The sequence below is a fragment of the Pan paniscus genome, chromosome 20 (genome assembly GCF_029289425.2).
Source record: "Pan paniscus chromosome 20, NHGRI_mPanPan1-v2.0_pri, whole genome shotgun sequence".
NCBI lineage: Eukaryota > Metazoa > Chordata > Mammalia > Primates > Hominidae > Pan > Pan paniscus.
In genome coordinates, this window is record NC_073269.2 from 22,914,964 (window position 1) to 22,934,572 (window position 19,609).

At 52.6% G+C, this 19,609-nt stretch overlaps 1 protein-coding gene across 3 annotated transcripts in view; it reads right to left on the reverse strand.

Annotated features, from left to right (window-relative positions):
- Positions 1-3,080: 3,080 nt before the first annotated feature.
- IL12RB1 (interleukin 12 receptor subunit beta 1) overlaps positions 3,081-19,609 on the reverse strand; it is a 30,924-nt gene continuing 14,395 nt past the window's right edge. The window contains exons 8-17 of one of the 3 annotated variants that reach the window (XM_055104432.2): positions 17,545-17,627; positions 16,142-16,379; positions 13,558-13,725; positions 12,400-12,537; positions 10,602-10,757; positions 7,945-8,079; positions 6,272-6,368; positions 5,203-5,278; positions 3,994-4,172; positions 3,081-3,700 (exon numbers count right to left, since the gene is read on the reverse strand). In XM_055104432.2, coding sequence (XP_054960407.1) covers positions 3,688-3,700; positions 3,994-4,172; positions 5,203-5,278; positions 6,272-6,368; positions 7,945-8,079; positions 10,602-10,757; positions 12,400-12,537; positions 13,558-13,725; positions 16,142-16,379; positions 17,545-17,627 — 1,283 coding nt within the window. In that variant the 3' untranslated portion in view covers positions 3,081-3,687. Of the gene's footprint in view, positions 3,701-3,980; positions 4,173-5,202; positions 5,279-6,271; positions 6,369-7,944; positions 8,080-10,601; positions 10,758-12,399; positions 12,538-13,557; positions 15,345-16,141; positions 16,380-17,544; positions 17,628-19,609 lie in introns of those variants that run through there. The other 2 variants (XM_055104431.2, XM_055104433.2) reach the window with 2 other exon arrangements.

Here is a 19,609-nt window from a genome sequence, read left to right on the forward strand (position 1 = left end):
AGGAGGAACAGTTGAGCCCGAGAGGTCGAGGCTGCAGTGCGCTATGGTCACGCCACTGCACTCCAGCCTGGGCGACAGAACGAGACCCCATCTCAAAAGAAAAAAAAACAGCTCTGGCCCATATGCCCCCAGCCTCACGTGGGCTACAACCTCTTCCCCCATCCCCCATCCATTCCCCACCAGCAACCTCAGGGCCTTTGCACTCCCTCTTCTGGCCCCTCTTTAGCACCTTGGTCCTAGCATTGCCTCCTCCAGGAAGCCCTCCCTCACTGGCTACTCCTCACATCCCCATTCATCACTCTTACAGTTTCTCATAACTCTCTGAGTGATAATTAGATTAGTGTCTGCCTTCCCCACCCAGCTAAGAGCCCCTTATGACCAGGAAGATCCTGACTTGTGCAAGATGGGGCCTGGTATACAGTAGGCACTCAATGCTGGCTTTTTTTTTTTTTTTTTGAGACAGGGTCTCACCTTGTCACCCAGGCTGGAGTGCAGTGGCGCGATCTCAGCTCACTGCAACCTTGACCTCCCCAGGCTCAGGTGATTCTCCCACCTCAGCCCTCAGCCTCCCAAGTAGCTGAGACTACAGGCATGTGCCACCAAACCTGGCTAATTTTTGTATTTTTAGTAGAGACGGGGTTTCACCATGTTGGCCAGGCTGGCCTCGAACTCCTGAGCTCAAGCGATCGGCCCGCCTTGGCCTCCCAAAGTGCTGGGATTACAGGTGTGAGCCACCGCGCTGGACCCTGATTTCTTAAATGAATGAATGAAACTGAGCTGTGAAATGGGGGCTAACACCATCCTGACTCCTGGAGCTGCTGGGAGAAGCTGAGGCAATGGCTGCTCTGAGGAGCCCTGGAGTAATAGTTGCATAGCAGTTGCTCAATAAATACCAGGCCAGGGCCCTGCTAAGCAAACTTGCTGGGCCCATTGAGAAAAGGACTCCAAACCCCTTCCTATTTTATAGACGGGTAAGCAGAGGCCCAGAAAGAACCTCCTGTTGGTCATTTTCTAGGGACAGAAGAAGGACTCAAAGTGGCTTCATCAAACAGGGAACTGAGGCCGGGTGCAGTGGCTCATGCCTGTAATCCCAGCACTTTGGGAGGCCAAGGCAGGTGGATCATTTGAGCTCAGCAGTTCGAGACCAGCCTGGGCAACATGGCAAAACCTTGGCAACAAGGCTTGAGCCTGAGGCTGAGGCTGGAGGATCACTCGATCCTAGGAAGTGGAGGTTGCAGTGAGCCAAGATGGCGCTACTGCACTCCAGCCTGGGCAACAGAGTGAGACCCTGTCTCAAAAAAGAAACAAAAAATAAAAAATAAAAATAAAATATTTATTTATTTATTTTTTGAGACGGAGTCTCGCTCTGTCGCCCAGGCTGGAGTGTAGTGGCACAATCTCGGCTCACTGCAACCACCCCCTTCCAGGTTCAAGCGATTCTCCCGCCTCAGCCTACCAAGTAGCTGGGATTATAGGCGCTTGCCACCACGCCCAGCTAATTTTTGTATTTTTAGTAGAGACGGGGTTTCACCATGTTGGCCGGGCTAGTCTCAAACTCCTGACCTCAGGTGATCAGCCCGCCTCTGCCTCCCAAAGTGCTGGGATTACAAGCGTGAGCCACCATGCCCGGCCTAAAATATTTTTTAAAAAGAGGAACCAGATGGAAAAATATTGGGTTTCAGGTATGGCTGGATCCAGGAACTAATGCTTCATCTCGGTGCTGCTGTCCTCCCTGCAGGCTCCCCTCTCAGACAGGCATCCCCACGGTAGGAAGGAAAGAGGCTCCAAGCTCCAGGCTTCCCTCTGTCCAGCTCAGTCTCCCGCTAGTGGAAGCAGGGTGTGCATCTTCCCCATGCACTCTGGCAAAAGTCCCAGCTGCTGCCAGTAAACATTGCCTATCTCCTACTTCTCGCACCCAAGGGACTGTGCATAGGGGTGGGTTTGCGGCCAACTCCAGGGGCCTCCAGGGCTCACACCTGCAATCCCAGCACTTTGGGAGGCCGAGGCGGGTGGATCACTTGAGGTCTGGAATTCAAGACGAGCCTGGCCAACATGGTGAAACCCTGTTTCTACTAAAAATACAAACACATTTTAGCTGGTCAGGGTGGCGGGCGCCTGTAATCCCAGCTACTTGGGAGGCTGAGGCAGGAGAATCGCTTGAACCCGGGAGGTTGCCGTGAGCCAAGATCGCGCCATTGCACTCCAGCAACAAGAGCCAAACTCCGTCTCAGAAAAAAGAAAGGAGGATAAACGCTCAAGGGAGGGCATGCCTGGTGGAGGGAACGGCTTGAGCAGAAGCTGGGATGTGGCAGATCCGGAGCGGGGCGGGGGGCATTTGCAGAACTCTGACCAGCCACCGTGTGGCTGGGGCACCGAGATCCAGGCCTCTGTTTCCCTATCTAGATGCATCGATGGGGAAAGGGAGGCCCCCAGACCAAAGGGGCGGGGCCTGGGCCTCTTGCCTCCTGGCCCTATTGGCTGCCAGGGGTCTCTCCCCGAGAGGTCTCATCCTTTTTTTGCCACAAAATTCAGTAGTTCTGGGCTTTTTAACTCCCCTCCTCTGTCTGAAACCGGAGAAGTCTGTTTAGCAAACGCGGTGGGAGGAGGCAGGGCGGGCCCGGCCGGGGAAACGCGCGCCGCTGTTGCCACCTGGTGGCCATGGGGAGAATCTGGACTACCCGCTAATCGCTAGGGCTGGGGTGGGATTTCAGGAGCGCCCCCCCCCCTACACCTCGGCTCAGACCGCAGTGGGGATCAGGGGGAGGCGGCTGCAGAACGCGAGGGAGGTGGGGCAGTGTGGGCAGAAAGAGGGAGGATTCAGGGTGTGTAAGGGGGGCAAGGGTCCTGCTGCGAGTTGGTGGGCGTGAGGAGGAAGGAGCGTGGGGGCAAACCACGGTTCCTGTTACCGGAGTGCCCGGCTGCTCCACTCCCCCAAGGCCGTCCCTTCCCCTGCTCAGTCCTAACTTAGTAGGGTTCCAAGCTCTCATCCGGCTCTGTCTCCCCCAGATTAGGTGCTCCTGGAGGAGACCTAGAGGAAGAGATTAATAAATATATGTGGAATGAATGAATGAATGAATGAATGAATTCCAAGGCTCGTGTTTTGAGATTTTGAGCAGGACATTCAAGCTTCAAACAGGAAAAAAATACCCCAGAGGAGGCTCATTTACGATGATTTTGAACAGCTGTGTAAGGTCATTATCACCACCCCCATTTTATAGGGGGGTGAGGGTGGGGTGGGGGGTGGGATGGGAGGGCCGTCATTTTTCCCGCAATGTTTACAGCCCCCTTCCCTATATGCCTGGATCCTCCAAGCTACAAGACCCCGCAATGCTGCAGGGAGCCCTTGAGTCCAGACTCCCCATCCAGTGCTCCTGGGGGTGGATGCCCAGCCCAGGGTCCAGGGATCCATCTGAGCCCCCCTTGCCCCCATTCCCAGTCCATTCTACGCCAGAACAGGTAAATGGCAGGGTCTGCTCCTGCCCCACGGATGCCAGGCCCAGCAGGGTGCAGCAGCTTCCATTTCATGGCAGCATCTAGGATTCCCCCCGCAGGATGGGTGGCAACAGGCGCGGGGCAGAGAGGAGGCAGGTGCACTGGAGCCTGGAGGAGCTCTGGGTTATTTGGGTCCAAATGTGACTCCTGTGTGTGCTACGTAGCCTCAGGCGAGTCACTCACCCTCTCTGAGCCTCAACGATCACATCTGTAAAGTACAACAGTCATGGTTCCTTTCAGGGGGTGGTTGTAGGGATTTGGTAGGGAATCATGTGAGTGGATGGAATGGGCTGGGTATGCCATAAGTGCTTAATAACCAGCCGTTGTGATTGAGATAGTCGCTCTTCGTGTCTGTAAGACAAAGTGGATGTTTTCGTTTCTCCCTCAGGCCTCCAGGCCCTGATATCCCAGGAGCGATGGACGTCTAGCCCCCCCACCCCCCGAGCAGGGTTGCACCCTTGACCGTCTGGCCCACTGGGCCCCAGGACCTTGGCCTTGCACCTGTCTCCATCCTCCAAGGACAACTCTGTATCCAGGGCCAGCTCAGGGGCACCCTCAGGTAGCTCTGTCTTCTCGAGAGGCTCAGTCCTCTCGCCTTTGTCCCAGGACATCTCTACCACCAGGGCCTGCTGCAGGGATGCCTCTTCCTGGAAGTCCACTGGGTTGATCCACTGCCAAGTCTGCAGAGGGAGGGTAGGGCCACAGCTGTGAGCAGAGCTCTACTTCCCATCCACAGCAGGATGGAACGGACCAGGTCACTGCTGGTTAAATTCTCTAACATCCTGAGACCTGGACGGGTGCAGTGGCTCACACCTGTCATCCCAGCACTTTGGGAGGCTGAGGCGGGTGGATCACTTGAGGTCAGCAGTTTGAGACCAGCCTGGAGAACATGGCCAAACCCCATCTCTACTAAAAATACAAAAATTAGCTGAGCTCGGTTGCGCACGCCTGTAATCCCAGCTACTTGGGAGGCTGAAGCAGGAGAATCGTTTGAACCCGGGAATCAGAGGTTGCAGTGAGCCGAGATGGCGCCACTGCACTCCAGGCTGGGTGACAGAGCGAGACTCCATATATCCTGAGACCGATTTGAGGATGGAGTCTGCCGCACTGACTCCCATTCAGCCCCTCTTAGGAAGAGCACTCCCATCTGTCTTTGGGAAATTTCCCTCCCTCTTTTCACAGATGGTGTGGTTGACAGTGCGGTGACCCCACCTCAGCTCTAGCAATGGTCATGTGACCCTGGCCAGCCCACCCATCAGACCCTTTCCTACCCCTCTGGTTCTAGCCATAGGCTCAGGGAATGGCATGTGACCCAAGCTGGACCAATCAGTGATGGCTCTGAGACTTTTGCCCCAGTTAATGGGGAAAATGGACACCCTGCTTCCAATCAGAGAAGGCTCAGCCTGCCTGCGGAAGAACCCTGAACTGGCAGCTCCGAGGTAGACCCCAATCGCTGGATTCAGGCATATCTGAAGCCCATTCCCTTGGGATTTTTTCCATCAGGTGCCCTTTATAATAAAGCCACTTTGAGTTCTGTTTCTAGTGCCAGGAAATGGACCTCTGCCTGCCTGTCTTTAAAATGGGAAGGGGTATGGAGCACTGGTTTTGGAGTCCTTACCTTGATGAATTGGGAGAGAATAAAATGAGCGTAACCCTTGTCCAGCGTGTGCACCCAATAAAAAGACTTGGAATCAGAAAAGGCATCCTTACCTCCTTCCCTCCAGGGAACTCAATGGCGGAGCTGGCACAGGGTGTGGGCAGCGGTGGGCACAGGTGCCGTGCGGCCCTGGGGAGGAAAGGGGACCAGTGAGAGGAGCTGAGGTTTTTTTTTTTTTTGGAGACGGAGTCTTGCTCTGTTGCCCAGGCTGGAGTGCAGTGGTGCGATCTCGGCTCACTGCAACCTCTGCCTCCTGGGTTCAATCGATTCTCCTGGCTCAGCCTCCTGAGTAGCTGAGATTACAAACGTGTGCCACCACACCCGGCTAATTTTTGTAGTTTTGGTAGAGAGAGGTTTCGCCATGTTGGCCAGGCTGGTGTCCAACTCCTGGCCTAAAGCGATCTGCCTGCCTCAGCCTCCCAAAGTGCTGGGATTACAGGCGCGAGCCACCGTGCCCGGCTTGAAAGCAGCTTTCAATCAGACATGCCCACCAGTGTCACCGCCCCTTTCCATGGGAATGACCAAGGACCCAAAAGTTACTATCCCTTCCCTAGAAATTTCTGCATAGGATCACCTGAGGTCAGGAGTTCAAGACCAGCCTGGCCAACATGGTGAAACCCTGTCTCTACTGAAAATACAAAATAAATAGCTGGGTGTGATGGCACGCACCTGTAGTCCCAGCTACTTGGGAGGCTGAGACAGGAGAATGGCTTGAACCCGGGAGGGGGAGGTTGCAGTAAGCCAAGATCGTGCCACTGCACTCTAGCCTGGGTAACGGAGTAAGACTCCATCTCAAAAAAAAAAAAAAAGAAAGAAAGAAAGAAAGAAATTTTGCATAAACTGCCTCCCTTAATCTGCATGCAATTAAAAGTAAGTATAAATCTGACTGCAAAACCGCTCTCAGCGGCTACTCTCCGCCTACAGGGAAGCCCTGCTCTGCAGAGGCAGTCACGGAGCTATAATTGCTGCTTCAATAAAGCTGTTTTCTTCTACCTCTGGCTTGCCCTTGAATTATTTCCTGGGCAAAGCCAAGGACCCAATCTGTGGGCTAAGCTCCACTTTAGGGCTCCCCTGCCCAGCATCATTACCATCGCTATGGTAACGGTAAGAGGTGTCAGTTACCTGTTCAGGCCAAGGTAGCCAAGGACGCCCACGAGAAGGATGCTCAGGAAGCTCCCCAGGGAGGCGAAGAAGATGAGCCAATCAGAAACCTGCACTTCTGAGGTGGGAGAGCTTGGGTTGGCAGAGGGCTACCTCCTGCCTCTTCCTCAGGGAAGGAGCTAGGAGGGCTTGGTTTCTCCATGAACTTGCTGCTGATCCTGGTGCACATGCCACGGGCTTCTCACTGGGAGACCACAGAACCCACCTGCCCGGTAGCTGTCAAGGAATAAAGGCCTGGCATGCAGGAAGTGTTCAAGACTCTGTAATTCCAGGCCGGGCACAGTGACTCATGACTGTTATCCCAGCACTTTGGGAGGCCAACGCGGGCTGATCACCTGAGGTCAGGAGTTTGAGACCAGCCTGACCAATATGATGAAACCTGTCTCTACTAAAAACACAAAAATTAGCTGGGCGTGGTGGTGTGCGCCGGTAATCCCAGCTACTTGGGAGGGTGAGACAGAAGAATCGCTTGAACCCGGGAGGCGGAGGTTGCAGTGAGCCGAGATCGCATCATTGCACTCCAGCCTGGGCAATAAGAGGGAAAATCTGTCTCAAAAAGAAAAAAAAGACTCCGTAATTCCAGGAGCCTCCACATAGGGCACATGTGGCTGCCCCTGGACCCAGGCCTGCCTGCCCCCCACCAACCCTGACTCTTTTGTTCTCTGGGTTCCAGTTGGTTCTCTTGGAACTGAAAGGACACCGTGGCATGAACAGGGATCATTTGATCTCTGAATCTCTTATAACCATGCACCCCAGACAACAGAGCCTGTGTTATTCTCTTCCTCCTCCTCCTCCTCCTCCCTCTTCTTCTATTCCTCTTCCTCTTCTTCTTTCTTCTCCTTCTTCTTCTATTTTTTTTTTTTTTTTTTTTGAGACAGGGTCTTGCTCCATCGCCCAGGCCAGAGTGCAGTGGTGCAGTCACGGCTCACTGCAACCTTGAACTCCTGGTCTCAAGCCATCCTCCCACCCTCAGCCTCCTGAGCAGCTGAGACTACAGGTGTGCACCACCACACCCCACTATTTTTAAAATATTTTTTGTAGAGATGAGGTCTCACCATGTTGCCCAGGCTGGTCTTGAACTCCTCGGCTCAAGCAATCCTCCAGCCTCAGCCTCCCAAAGTGCTGGGATTACAGGCGTGAGCCACCACACCGGGCTTTGCCTGTGTCCTCCTTATTTTTGCATTCATTTATTTGTCACTCAATGAACAGATTCCTGCATCTTCCTCCTCCCCAAGAGCCCCCAGATACCTTGACACATCTACCCCAACCCCGCAGTGTCAGACCAGGGAGGAGGGACAGTTGTAAACAAGGGCATGGCCAGAAGGAGGCAGAGAAGTCTTGCTGGAGGAGGGAACTTTTGAGCTGAGTTTTGAAGGATGAATAGGAGTTGGACCGTGTGGAAAACAAACATTCCAGGCAGGAGGCAGGGAAGGGCCTGCATGGGCAAGGCTCCTGGAGTGTGAGAGGAAGCTGCAAGAGAAGGCAATGGGAGCAGTTTGAGCTGCTACTTTCTCCTGAGGGCAGTAGGGAGCCATGGAGGGAGTGAGAGTGAGGGCAGGGCTACTAAGATCATTGTGGGAAGCGCAGTGCAGTGCATGCTGGGTAAATAACTGGGTCCTACCCCCTCCACTCACCAATGCTGAAGCGCTGGGGCTGGCTCCAGACACCCCTCAGCCACGCTGTGTCTGCTCGCACCTGCACCGTGTAGGCTACACCAGCCCGCAGGCCACTGAGGGTAACTTGGGTCTCTGTGGGCTGCACGGGATGCTCTGCAGTGGGAGAGGCAACCGTGAGTCCTGGGACCTCTTTACTCCTCAGAGGCCAGGCTGGGCTACCACAGCTTGTGGGTGGGCTGGGGATTCATAGGCATTTTGCTAAAATCTCTACTCTTTCTTTTTTTTTTTTTTTTTTGAGACGGAGTCTTGCTCTGTCGCCCAGGCTGGAGTGCAGTGGCGCCATCTCGGCTCACTGCAAGCTCTGCCTCCTGGGTTCACGCCATTCTCCTGCCTCAGCCTCCCGAGTAGCTGAGACTACAGGCGCCCGCCACCACGCCTGGCTAATTTTTTGTATTTTTAGTAGAGACGGGGTTTCACTGTGTTGGCCAGGATGGTCTCGATCTCCTGACCTCGTGATCCGCCCACCTCGGCCTCCAAAGTGCTGGGATTATAGGCGTGAGCCACCGAGCCCAGCCTAAAATCTCTTCTCTTAATGCGCCCATTCATCTCAAGATTTTTTTTTTTTTTTTGAGATGGAGTCTCACTCTGTTGCCCAGGCTGGAGTGCAGTGGCACAATCTCAGCTCACTGCAACCTCCACCTCCCAGGTTCAAGCGATTCTTGTGCCTCAGCCTCCTGAGTAGCCGGGATTACAGGCGCCCACCACCACAGCCAGCTAATTTTTTGTATTTTTAATATACATGAGGTTTCACCATGTTGGCCGGGCTGGTCTGGAACTCCTGGCCTCAAGTGATCCGCCCGCCTCAGCCTCCCAAAGTGCTGGGATTACAGGCATGAGCCACCACGTCCAGCTGACTTGTTGGATCTTTGGGCAGGTGGATCTGAGGTTGGAGGCAGGGTTGGATTCTGGAGGCAGGGCTTGGACACAGGACCAAATTGAGGACTAGCTAAAGCAGGTCCTGGGCTTTCCATAAGACACACCCACCAGTGTGCCATGTCAGTTTACCATTACCATGGCAACACCCGGAAATTACCGCCCCGTCCATGGCAATGATCCCACAACCTGGAAGTTACCACCTTCATCCTAGATATTTCTGCATAAACCGCCCCTTCATTTGCATATAATTAAAAGCGGGTATAAATATGAGAGGTAGCTGCCCTGCCTGTGGGGCGTCCCCGCTCTGCAAGGAGCAGGACTTCTGCTGCTGCTCTACACGGCCACTTCAGTAAAAGTTTCTGTCTAACACCACCGACATGCACTTGAACTCTTTCCTGGGGAAAGCCAAAAACCCTCCTGGCTAAACCCTGTTTTGTGGGCTTTCCTGTCCCTCATCAGATCCCCCCTCCAGGCCTCGGTTTCCTCATCTGTGGAGTGGAGACAGTCATCCCTGCTTGATGAGAGTTCAGCTGCTGCTACATGTGAGGGGCAGCTTCCCATGGATGAACCCAATACACCATAAGCACTTGGCTGGTGCCCACCCAGCCTTCTCCAGGGTCTGCAAGGGGTGATCAAGACCCTCAAGTTCAGCTGGGTGCTCATGACTAATCCCAGCACTTTGGGAGGCCAAGGTGGGAGGATAGTTTGAGGCCAGAAGTTTGAAACCAGCCTGAGCGAGGCCGGACACGGTGGCTCACACCTGTAATCCCAGCCTTTTGGGAGGCCAAGGTGGGTGACTCACCTGAGGTCAAGAGTTTGAGACCAGCCTGGTCAACATGGTGAAACTCCGTCTCTGCTAAAAATACAAAAATTTGCCAGGCATGGTGGTGGGTGCCTGTAATTCCAGCTACTTGGGAGGCTGAGGCAAGAGAATTGCCTGAACCCGGGAGGCAGAGGTTGCAGTGAGCTGAGATGGCGCCACTGCACTCCAGCCTGGGTGACAGAGCCAGACTCCCTCTCAAAAAGAAAAAAAAGAAAAAATTCCAGCCTGGGCAATATAGCAAGGCCTCATTTCTACAAAAAATAAAATATTAACTGTGCATGGTGGTGTGCACATGTGTTTCCAGCTACTAGGGAGGCTGAGGTGGGAGGATCGCTTGAGCCCAGGAGGTTGAGGCTGCTGTGAGCTGTGATGGCACCACTGCACTCCAGCCTGGGCACAGAGCGAGTCCCTGTCTATAAAATTAAAAAAAAAAAAAGACCCTCAAGTCTAATTCTCTTGTTTTTGTTTTTTGTTTGTTTGTTTTTGTTTTTGTTTTTTCTGAGACAGAGTCTCACTCTGTCACCCAGGCTGGAGTGCAGTGGTACAATCTCGGCTCACTGCAATCTCCGCCTCCTGGGTTCAAGCGATTCTCCTGCCTCAGCCTCCCATGTAGCTAGAATTACAGGCATGTGCCACCATGCCCGGCTAATTTTGTATTTTTAGGAGAGACGGGGTTTCTCCAAGTTGGTCAGGCTGGTCTTGAACTCCTGACCTCAGGTGATCCGCCCGCCTTGGCCTCCCAAAGTGCTGGGATTACAGGCGTGAGCCACTGCGCCCAGCCAATTCTCTTGTTTTAAGGGTTTGATAACCAAGGCCCAGAGAAGGACGGCAAGGTGCCCAGGGTCACACAGCAAGAGAGATCACAGGCCAGGATCCTCCCTTCCTCCCCAAGCCAGGTCTGCACTGCCTCACGTACCTGACACCTGTTTGCTGTCTTCATCTCGGCAGCGGACAACATACTCCTTTAGGACTCCGGGACAGGTGCTCAGCAGGGATGGTGCCCAGTCCACAGACACAGAGTCCAAGCTATGATTCTTCACCGAGACGTGGTGCGGTGTCCCAGCCGCTGAGGCTGCAACCAGTACCATTGTCATAGTCAACGCCGAGAAAATTTGGGAGGCCGAGGTTGGTAAGTCATTTGAGGCCAGGAGTTCGAGACCAGCCTGGCCAACATGGCAAAACCCCTTCTCTACTAAAAATACAAAAATTAGCCAGGCATGGTGGCAGACAACTGTAATCCCAGCTACTCAGGAGGCTGAGGCAGGAGAATCACTTGAGCCCAGGAGGCAGAGGTTGCAGTGAGCCAAGATGGCACCACTGCACTCCAGCCTGGGCAACAGAGCAAGACCCTGTCTTTAAAAAATAAAAAAGCCCAGCCACGATGGCTCATGCCTGCAATCCCAGCATATTGGGAGGCCAAGGTGGGTAGATCACTTAAGGTCAGGAGTTCGAGACTAGCCTGAGGAACATGGGGAAACCCTGTTTCTACTAAAACTACAAAAATTAGCCAGGCATGGTGGTGGGCGCCTGTAATCCCAGCTACTCGGCAGGCTGAGGCACGAGAATCGCTTGAACCCAGGATGCAGAGGTTTCAGTGAGCCAAGATCGTGCCACTGCACTCCAGCCTGGGCCACAGAGAGTGACTCTGTCTCAAGAAAAAAAAAAAAAAAAAAAAAAGGAGTGCTGGTTGAGCACTTCCTGAATGCCCAGCCTCCCACTGTCCAGAGACGGAGGTAACATTGGCCACAGAGTCAGGTGAGCTGGGTTTTAATTCTGGTTCTGCCACTCAGTCACTGTCATTTCCCTTCCCTGGGCCTCAGTTTTCTTATCTATAAAATGGACAATGCTGGCCGGGCGCAGTGGCTCACACCTGTAATCCCAGCACTTTGGGAGGCCAAGGCAGGTGGATCACGAGGTTAGGCATTTGAGACCAGCCTGGCCAACATGCTAAAACCCTGTCTCTACTAAAGATACAAAAAATTATCCAGGCATGGTAGTGCACACCTATAATCCCAGCTACTCAGGAGGCTGAGGCAGGAGAATGGCTTGAACACGGGAGGCAGAGGTTGTATGATTGCAGTGGTGCAATCATAGCTCACTGCAGCCTCAAACTCCTGGGATCAAGTGATCTTCCCACCTCAGCCTCCTGAGTAGTTGGGACTACAGGCACATGCCACCGTGGCTGGCAAATTTTTTTCTTTCTGTAGAGACGGGGTCTTGCTATGTTGCCCAGGCTGTTCTTGAACTCCTGGGTTCAAGTGATCCACAAGCCTCAGCCTCCCAAAGTGCCAAAGTGCTGGGATTACAGGGGTGAGCCATTCTGTCTGCCTTAACAGCATTGTCCTTTTTTTTTTTTTTTTTTTTTTTTTGAGACAGAGTCTTGCTCTGTCACCCAGACTGGAGTACAGTGGCATGATCTCGGCTCACTGCAACCTCCGCCTCCTGGGTTCAAGCGATTCTCCTGCCTCAGCCTCCCAAGTATCTGGAATTACAGGCACCCGCCACCACATCCGGCTAATTTTTGTATTTTTAGTAGAGACAGGGTTTCGCCATGTTGGCCAGGCTGGTTTCAAACTCCCGACCTCAGGTGATCCACCCACCTTGGCCTCCCAAAGTGCTGGGATTACATGCGTGAGTCACTGTGCCCAGCCTCTATTTTTTAAAATTATTTAAAAAGAAAAAATAATGTAAACCTGCAGGTTTGGGTCACTTACCATTGCCCCCAAAGTGGTAGGTGGACAGGACCGTAGACCACAAGGTGAGCTTCTCGGGGTGCGCAGAGGCAAAGATGGTAATGTAGTAACACTTTTCCTGCCCCATTGCCCCAGACTCTCGACTCCAGCTGTAGGTTGCTGGAAGGATAAGCAAAGGCCAGGCCATTCAGTAGATTGTGTTCCCACCTCTGCACCTTTGCACTGGCTGTGCCATCTGCCAGGAACCCCCAGAAAACTCCTACTCATGTTTCAAAGCCCTTGCACCAATATCCCCTCCTCCAAGATCTCTTCCCTATGCAACGCCCCCAACCCCATCCCCATCCCCCTCTAACCCAGCCCTTATTCCATGGAACCAGGGCTTCTTTTTTTTTTTTTTTTTGAGATGGAGTCTCGCTGTGTCACCCAGGCTGGAGTGCAATAGCGCAATCTTGACTCACTGCAATCCCTGCCTCCCGGGTTCAAGCGATTCTCCTGCCTCAGCCTCCTGAGTAGCTGGGATTTACAGGTGCACACCATCATGCCTGGCTAATTTTTATATTTTTAGTAGAGACAGGGTTTCTCCATGTTGGCCAGGCTGGTCTCGAACTCCTGACCTCTGTTGATCCACCTGCCTCAGCCTCCCAAAGTGCTGGGATTACAGGTGTTAGCCACCTTGCCCGGACAATGGGGTCAGGGGTTCCGTGTCCAGTTCTGTCTCCTCAGGCTGTGTATTCTTCAAGGAACAGGCTGAGGCTGAGGCTTTCTGGGGCTCTGGCAAGGCCCAGAGCAGGAAGCGGGAGAGTGAGAGGCCACCCGAGCCTCACAGCCCCCCTTTCCCTAAAGACTGCTCATTAATTTGCCACCAGCATCTCACGAACTGCCACCTTCCCTGGCGCGGCTGAATATTTAACAAACACCTTGGGATGTGAGATTCATTACCTGTATGTGTGTGATCTGCCTGGAACTGAGCTCAGGATGCAAGCAAGAGGTTCCAGACCCATATGGGTGAGAGGCTCCGAACCTCACCCTGTCCCTACCTCTGTATGACATTGAGTAAGCAGCAACACCTCTCTGGGCCTTAGACACCCGCTGTGTGCCTTCCCTGCAGGTTTGAACCCACCAGGACCTAAAAGGGAGGGTACAGAGGAGGGGTAGAGGCAGGCCATTCCAGGCCATTACCCATTCCAGCCGGATCCGGGTCTTGCGGTGCAGTCAGGTTGCAGGTGGCAAGGCCCCCGTCCTGGCCCACGGGCTGCCATTCAATGCAATACGTCGTGCTCTGAGCCCGGGCTGGCCAATACATGGTGGTCCCGTTGGTTCCGACGCTGATATTCAGAGCCACTGGTTCTGGAAGGAGAGGGGAGAGACGCATCGAGACAGTTGCCATCTCTCTCCCCAGCCCCCTTCTCTGGCTCCTGCAGCCTCTCTCCCACCCTCTTGTCTATACCCCTGACCCTACAGGGCCAGGGGTGTCTGTGTTTGGCTTTCCCTGCACTGGAGGCTGCCTTGGGGCCAGGCACAAAGTGGGTAGCAGATGGCGTTTGTTTTTTTGTTTTTTCTTTGGAGACGGATTCTTGCTCTGTCGCCCAGACTGGAGTGCAGTGGCATGATCTCGGCTCCCTGCAACCTCAGCCTCCCGGGTTCAAATGAGTCTCCTGCCTCAGCCTCCTGAGTAGCTGGGACTACAGGCATGGGCCACCATTTCGTGGCTAATTTATTATTATTATTTTTTGGTGGAGATGGGGTTTCACCGTGTTGCCCAGGCTGGTCTCGAACTCCTGACCTCCAGTGATCCACCTGCCTTGGCCTCCCAAAGTGCTGGGATTACAGGCGTAATCCGCCGCATCCAGTCAGCAGGTGGTGTTTGAATGATCTGAGTCCTCCTCCAGCCTAACTGCTGTCTCCTTGCCAGGATATTCACCATGAGAGCTTCCTGTACTGCCATTACACCCACTTCCAGCCTTGTAGGCGTCTCCGGCTGTGGCAGATACCTGGCTGCCCACCACTTGCCTCGCCTAGGCGGAGAGTGTGATGCAAGACCAGGCCTCCCCAGCCTGACCGGCGCCACTGGTGGTCTCATGCCAAACTCAGAAGCACGAGCACACACCCACTCAGTCCCTGGGCAAATCTCTCCCACTCCCTCCCGCCAGGGCGTCTGCATGAATGTCAGAGAAATGGATACTGCTTGCAATTCTGGGGATAGCAACTGCCGTTTATTGAGTACCGACTGCATGTGCCAAGCCAATGCTGAGAGCTTTATAGGCACCATTTCACTATGATATGGGACCAGGCTGGGTACGGTGGCTCACGCCTATAATCCTAGCACTTTGGGAGGTGGAGATGGGTAGATCGCTTGAGCCCAGGAGTTCGAGACCAGCCTGGGCAACGTAGGGAGACCCCTGTCTCTACAAAAAATAAAAACAAAAAATTAACCAGGTGTGGTGGTGCATGTCTGTAGTCCCAGCTACTCCAGAGGCTGAGGTGGAAGGATCACTTGAGTCTGGGAGTTCAAGGCTGCAGTGAGCCATGATTGCACTCCAGTCTGCCAACAGACTGAGAACCTAGCTCAAAAATAATAAAAATAGTAGGTCGGCCACAGTGGCTCACACCTGTAATCCCAGCACTTTGAGAGGCTGAGGTGGGTGGATCACCTGAGGGCAGGAGTTTGAGACCAGCCTGGGCAACATGGTGAAACTCCATCTCTACTAAAAATACAAAAATTAGGCTGGGCATGGTGGCTCACACTTATAATCCCAACACTTTGGGAGGCCAAGGCAGGTGGATCACTTGAGGTCAGGAGTTCGAGACCAGCCTGGCCAACGTGGTGAAACCCCGTCTGTACTAAAAATACAAAATTAGCCGGTTATGGTGGCAGATGCCTGTAATCTCAGCTACTCGGGAGGCTGAAGCAGGAGAATCTCTTGAATCTGGAAGGCGGAGGTTGCAGTGAGCTGAGATCATGCCATCTGTCACAAGAAAAAAAAGAAATTAGATCTTAAATAAACACAGGGTCAACTCTAGCCTTTTTTCTTTCTTTCTCTCTTTTTTCTTTTTTGAAACAGAGTGTAGCTCTATCACCCAGGGTGGAGTGCAGTGGCTCAGCTAGTTTTTGTTGTTGTTGTTTAATATTGCATAATAGCCAGGTATGATGGCACATGCCTATATTCCCAGCTATTTGGGAGGCTGAGGGAGAAAGATTGCTTGAGCCCAGAAGTTCAAGTCCAGCCTGGGCAACATAGCAAAACTCTGTCTCTTAAAACAAACAAACAAACAAACAAACCAATAACAACAAAAAACTGCATTATGGATCTTGATTATTGAATTTTTTTTTTTTTTTTTTTGACACAGTCTCGCTCTTTGTTGCCCAGGCTGGAGTGCAATGGTACAATTTCGGCTCACTGCAACCTCTGGCTCCTGGGTTCAAGCGATTCTCCTGCCTCAGCCTTCCAAGTAGCTGGGACTACAGCCACCACACTCAGCTAATTTTTGTATTTTTAGTAGAGACTGGGTTTCACCACGTTGGCCAGACTGGTCTCGAACTGCTGACCTCAGGTGATTCACCTGCCTTGGCCTCCCAAAGTGCTGGGATTACAGGTGTGGGCCACCGTGCCTGGCTGATTACTGAATTTTTGATACACCCCTAAATCAGGCACTCCTTTAAAATTTTCTGCCTCACTCCTCTCACCCTGGTCTAGCTGAGGCTCAGAGTAGGTGCTCAGCTCTGAGGGGCCCTCATACCGCCCTCCCCACCCAGAGGAGGCACCTGTGTGGCTGTCGGCAGGAATGTGCCACGTCTGGTTCAGGCCAGGACCAAATTGGTTCGAGGAGATGACAGCCACGTTGTAGGCAGCACCCGAGAGATAGGGCATCTTCCCCAGGTGCAGGGTCCTGGTGGCCTTGGCCTTACACGGGCAGGACAGCATGTGGAGCTGCAGTCGGTAAGTGACCTCCGTGCCAGGTGCCAGCCCTTGACAGCCTTCTGGAAGCTCCAGCTGGGTTGGCTGTCAGGAGTATGAAAGACAGCTTGTGGGTACCTGATCACACTCATCATCCCATAGGCAGACAGCAGGGCACAGCCTATGAAGACAGACTTGGACAAAGGCCACAGCCAATAACATGCATCAAAAATTAAAAAAATAATAAACCTCAATGCTGGCAAAGCTGCTGTGAGACAGGCATTCACCTCCCGCACACATCTAGCTTGAGGGAGGTGGGAAATTGACAAAACCCACTGACATTCAGGAAAACAAAAATGTTTCCATCTTTTAACCCAGTTACCTCAAGCAGAAAATTTTTCCTTAGAAAAGGAATTTGAGAGGCTGGGCACAGGGGCTCACGCCTCTAATCCCAGCACTTTGGGAGGCCGAGACGGGTGGATCATGAGGTCAGGAGATTGAGACCATCCGGGCTAACACGGTGAAACCCCGTCTCTACTAAAAATACAAAAAATTAGCCCGGCATGGTTGTGGGCGCCTGTAGTCCCAGCTACTCGGGAGGCTGAGGCAGGAGAATGGCGTGAACCCGGGAGGCGGAGCTTGTAGTGAGCCAAGATGGCGCCACTGCACTCCAGCCTGGGCGACAGAGCAAGACTCCATCTCAAAAAAAAAAAAAAAAAAAGAAAGAAAAAGAAGAGGAATTTGAGTTAGAGGAACATAGGAAGTAAAGGATTTTTGCTACAGCCTTATAGTAACAGCCCATTAGGGACCTGACTAAGATGACTATGGTAAAGTCAATGAGTGGAGTATTTGTCAGTTTTGTCTCAACAGAGATACTCCCTCTATGCCTCAGTTTCCCTCTCTGTAAACTAATCAGACTGCACTTAATGGGTTGTTTTGGGACTTAAAGCAATAATCTGCTACCCAGGCAAATGCAGTCACCATTATCTCCTTCCTGGCCTTCTGGCTTCTGTGCAATTCCCCCACACTCTCTTTCTCACACAGGAGCCAGGGAAAGTCTGTGAACATCTGAGTCCAGTCATGTGCCTCCCCTGCTCACAGACACTCCATGGCTCCCTATTACCTTCGGAGTTAAACCCACAATTTGCCCACTTCCTGCCACCTCTACATCTCATCTCCCTCCATCTACCACTTGCTCATCCCCCGCCTAGCCTTTTGCCTCCTGCTCCCCATCCCAGGCCACCCCACAGCCCTGTGACAGCCCCGTTACCTGCTCTTTCAGGGTCAGCCGCCTCCTCCCATCCTGGCCCAGCTGCTCCACCGAGAATCTCACCTGAGGCTGTGGGGGGTTTTCTGCAATCAGAACCAAACCAACCAGACGAATTGGAAGGAGAGAAAGACTGATGGATGTTTTCTTTGTAAATGATGGGTTCTCCACATTTACAAAGTGAAAATCCCTTGCTGCCCCAAATTGCAGAAAAGAGAAAAAACTGAAGGAAGAAAAATTAACACAATTTGCATCCCCAGGGATAACTGCCACCTGTAATCTCATGTTGCCTAAGGTTTTTTTGTTTGTTTGTTTGTTCGTTTGTTTTTTGAGATGAAGTCTCACTCTATTACCTAGGCTGGAGTGCACTGGTGTGATCTCGGCTCACTGCAACCTCTGCCTTCTGGGTTCAAGCGATTCTCCTGCCTCAGCCTTCCAAGTAGCTGAGATTACAGGCATGCACCACCATGTCCGGCTAATTTTTGTATTTTTAGTAGAGACGGGGTTTCACCATGTTGGTCAGGCTGTTCTTGAACTCCTGACCTTGTGATCCACTTGCCTCGGCCTCCCAAACTGCTGGAATTATAGGCGTGAGCCACCGCGCCTGGCCTCTAAGTTCCTTTTTGAATGCAAATGTATTTCTCTGCATGGTTTTGTTGTTGCTGTTGTTTTATAGACTAGAGACAGAGTCTCGTTTTGATTCCCAGGCTTGTCTCAAACTCCTGGCCTCAAACAATCCTCTGGCCTCGGCCTCCCAAAGTGCTGGGATTACAGGCATAAACCACAGCGCCAGGCCTTTCTGCATGGTTTGAAACCCTCTCACTCATTTTCCTGTTGCCCAGGCTCAGGGCAGCAGCCGTTTAGTACACCCTGCCACCTGCAGGTGACATTGTCCTTGAGACACCGTGAGGTTCAGCCTGATGATTCTCACTTGATAAAGCCCTGTAGTGGGCTGAGTGCAGTGGCTCATACCTGGAATTCCAGCACTTTGGGAGACTGTGGTGGGAGGATGACTTGAGGCCAGGAGTTCGAGACCAGCCGGGCAAACATGGCGAAACCCCATCTCTACTAAAAATACAAAATTAGCTGGTCGTGGTGGTGCATGCCTGTAAATCCCAGCTACTCGGGAGGCTGAGGCAGGAGAATCGCTTGAACCCGTGAGGCGGAGGTTGCAGTGAGCCAAGATCGCACCACTGCACTCCAGCCAGGGTGACAGAGCAAGACAGTCTCAAAACAAAACAAAAAATAGCAGTAGGCCGGGCGCGGTGGCTCACGCCTGTAATCCCAGCACTTTGGGAGGCCGAGGAGGGCAGATCACGAGGTCAGGAGATTGAGACCATCCTGGCTAACATGGTGAAACCCCGTCTCTACTAAAAAATACAAAAACTTAACCGGGTGTGGTTGCAGACATCTGTAGTCCCAGCTACTTGGGAGGCTGAGGCAGGACAATGGTGTGAACCCGGGAGGCGGAGCTTGCAGGGAGCTGAGATGGCGCCACTGCACTCCAGCCTGGGCGACAGAGCGAGACTCCGTCTCAAAAAAAAAAACAAAAAACAAAAAACAACAAACAAACAAACAAAAAAAACAGCAGCAAAAAACCCTAAAGTGGGTGCAGCAAGACCAGATGCCACATTGTCAGGGTTCGAGCACCCATTTCTCCCTCTGCTTTATTTCTAACACTCACCACCTTGTTTCTAATACCTGCTGCCTTATTTCTTTTTCCATTTTATTTTATTATTATTATTATTTTTTTTTTTTACTTTTTTTGAGACAGAGTCTGGCCCTGTCACCCAGGCTGGAGTGCAGTGGTGTGATCTTGGATCCCTGCAACCTCCACCTCCCGGGTTCAAGCGATTCTCCTGCCTCAGCCTCCCAAGTAGCTGGGATTACAGGCTCCCACCACCACGCCCAGCTAATTTTCATATTTTTAGTAGAGAGGGGGTTTCACCATGTTGGCCAGGCTGGTCTCGAACTCCTGACCTCAAGTGATCTGCCCGCCTCAGCCTCCCAAAGTGCTGGGATTACAGGCATCAGCCACCACGCCCGGCCCCATTTTATTTTATTTTTT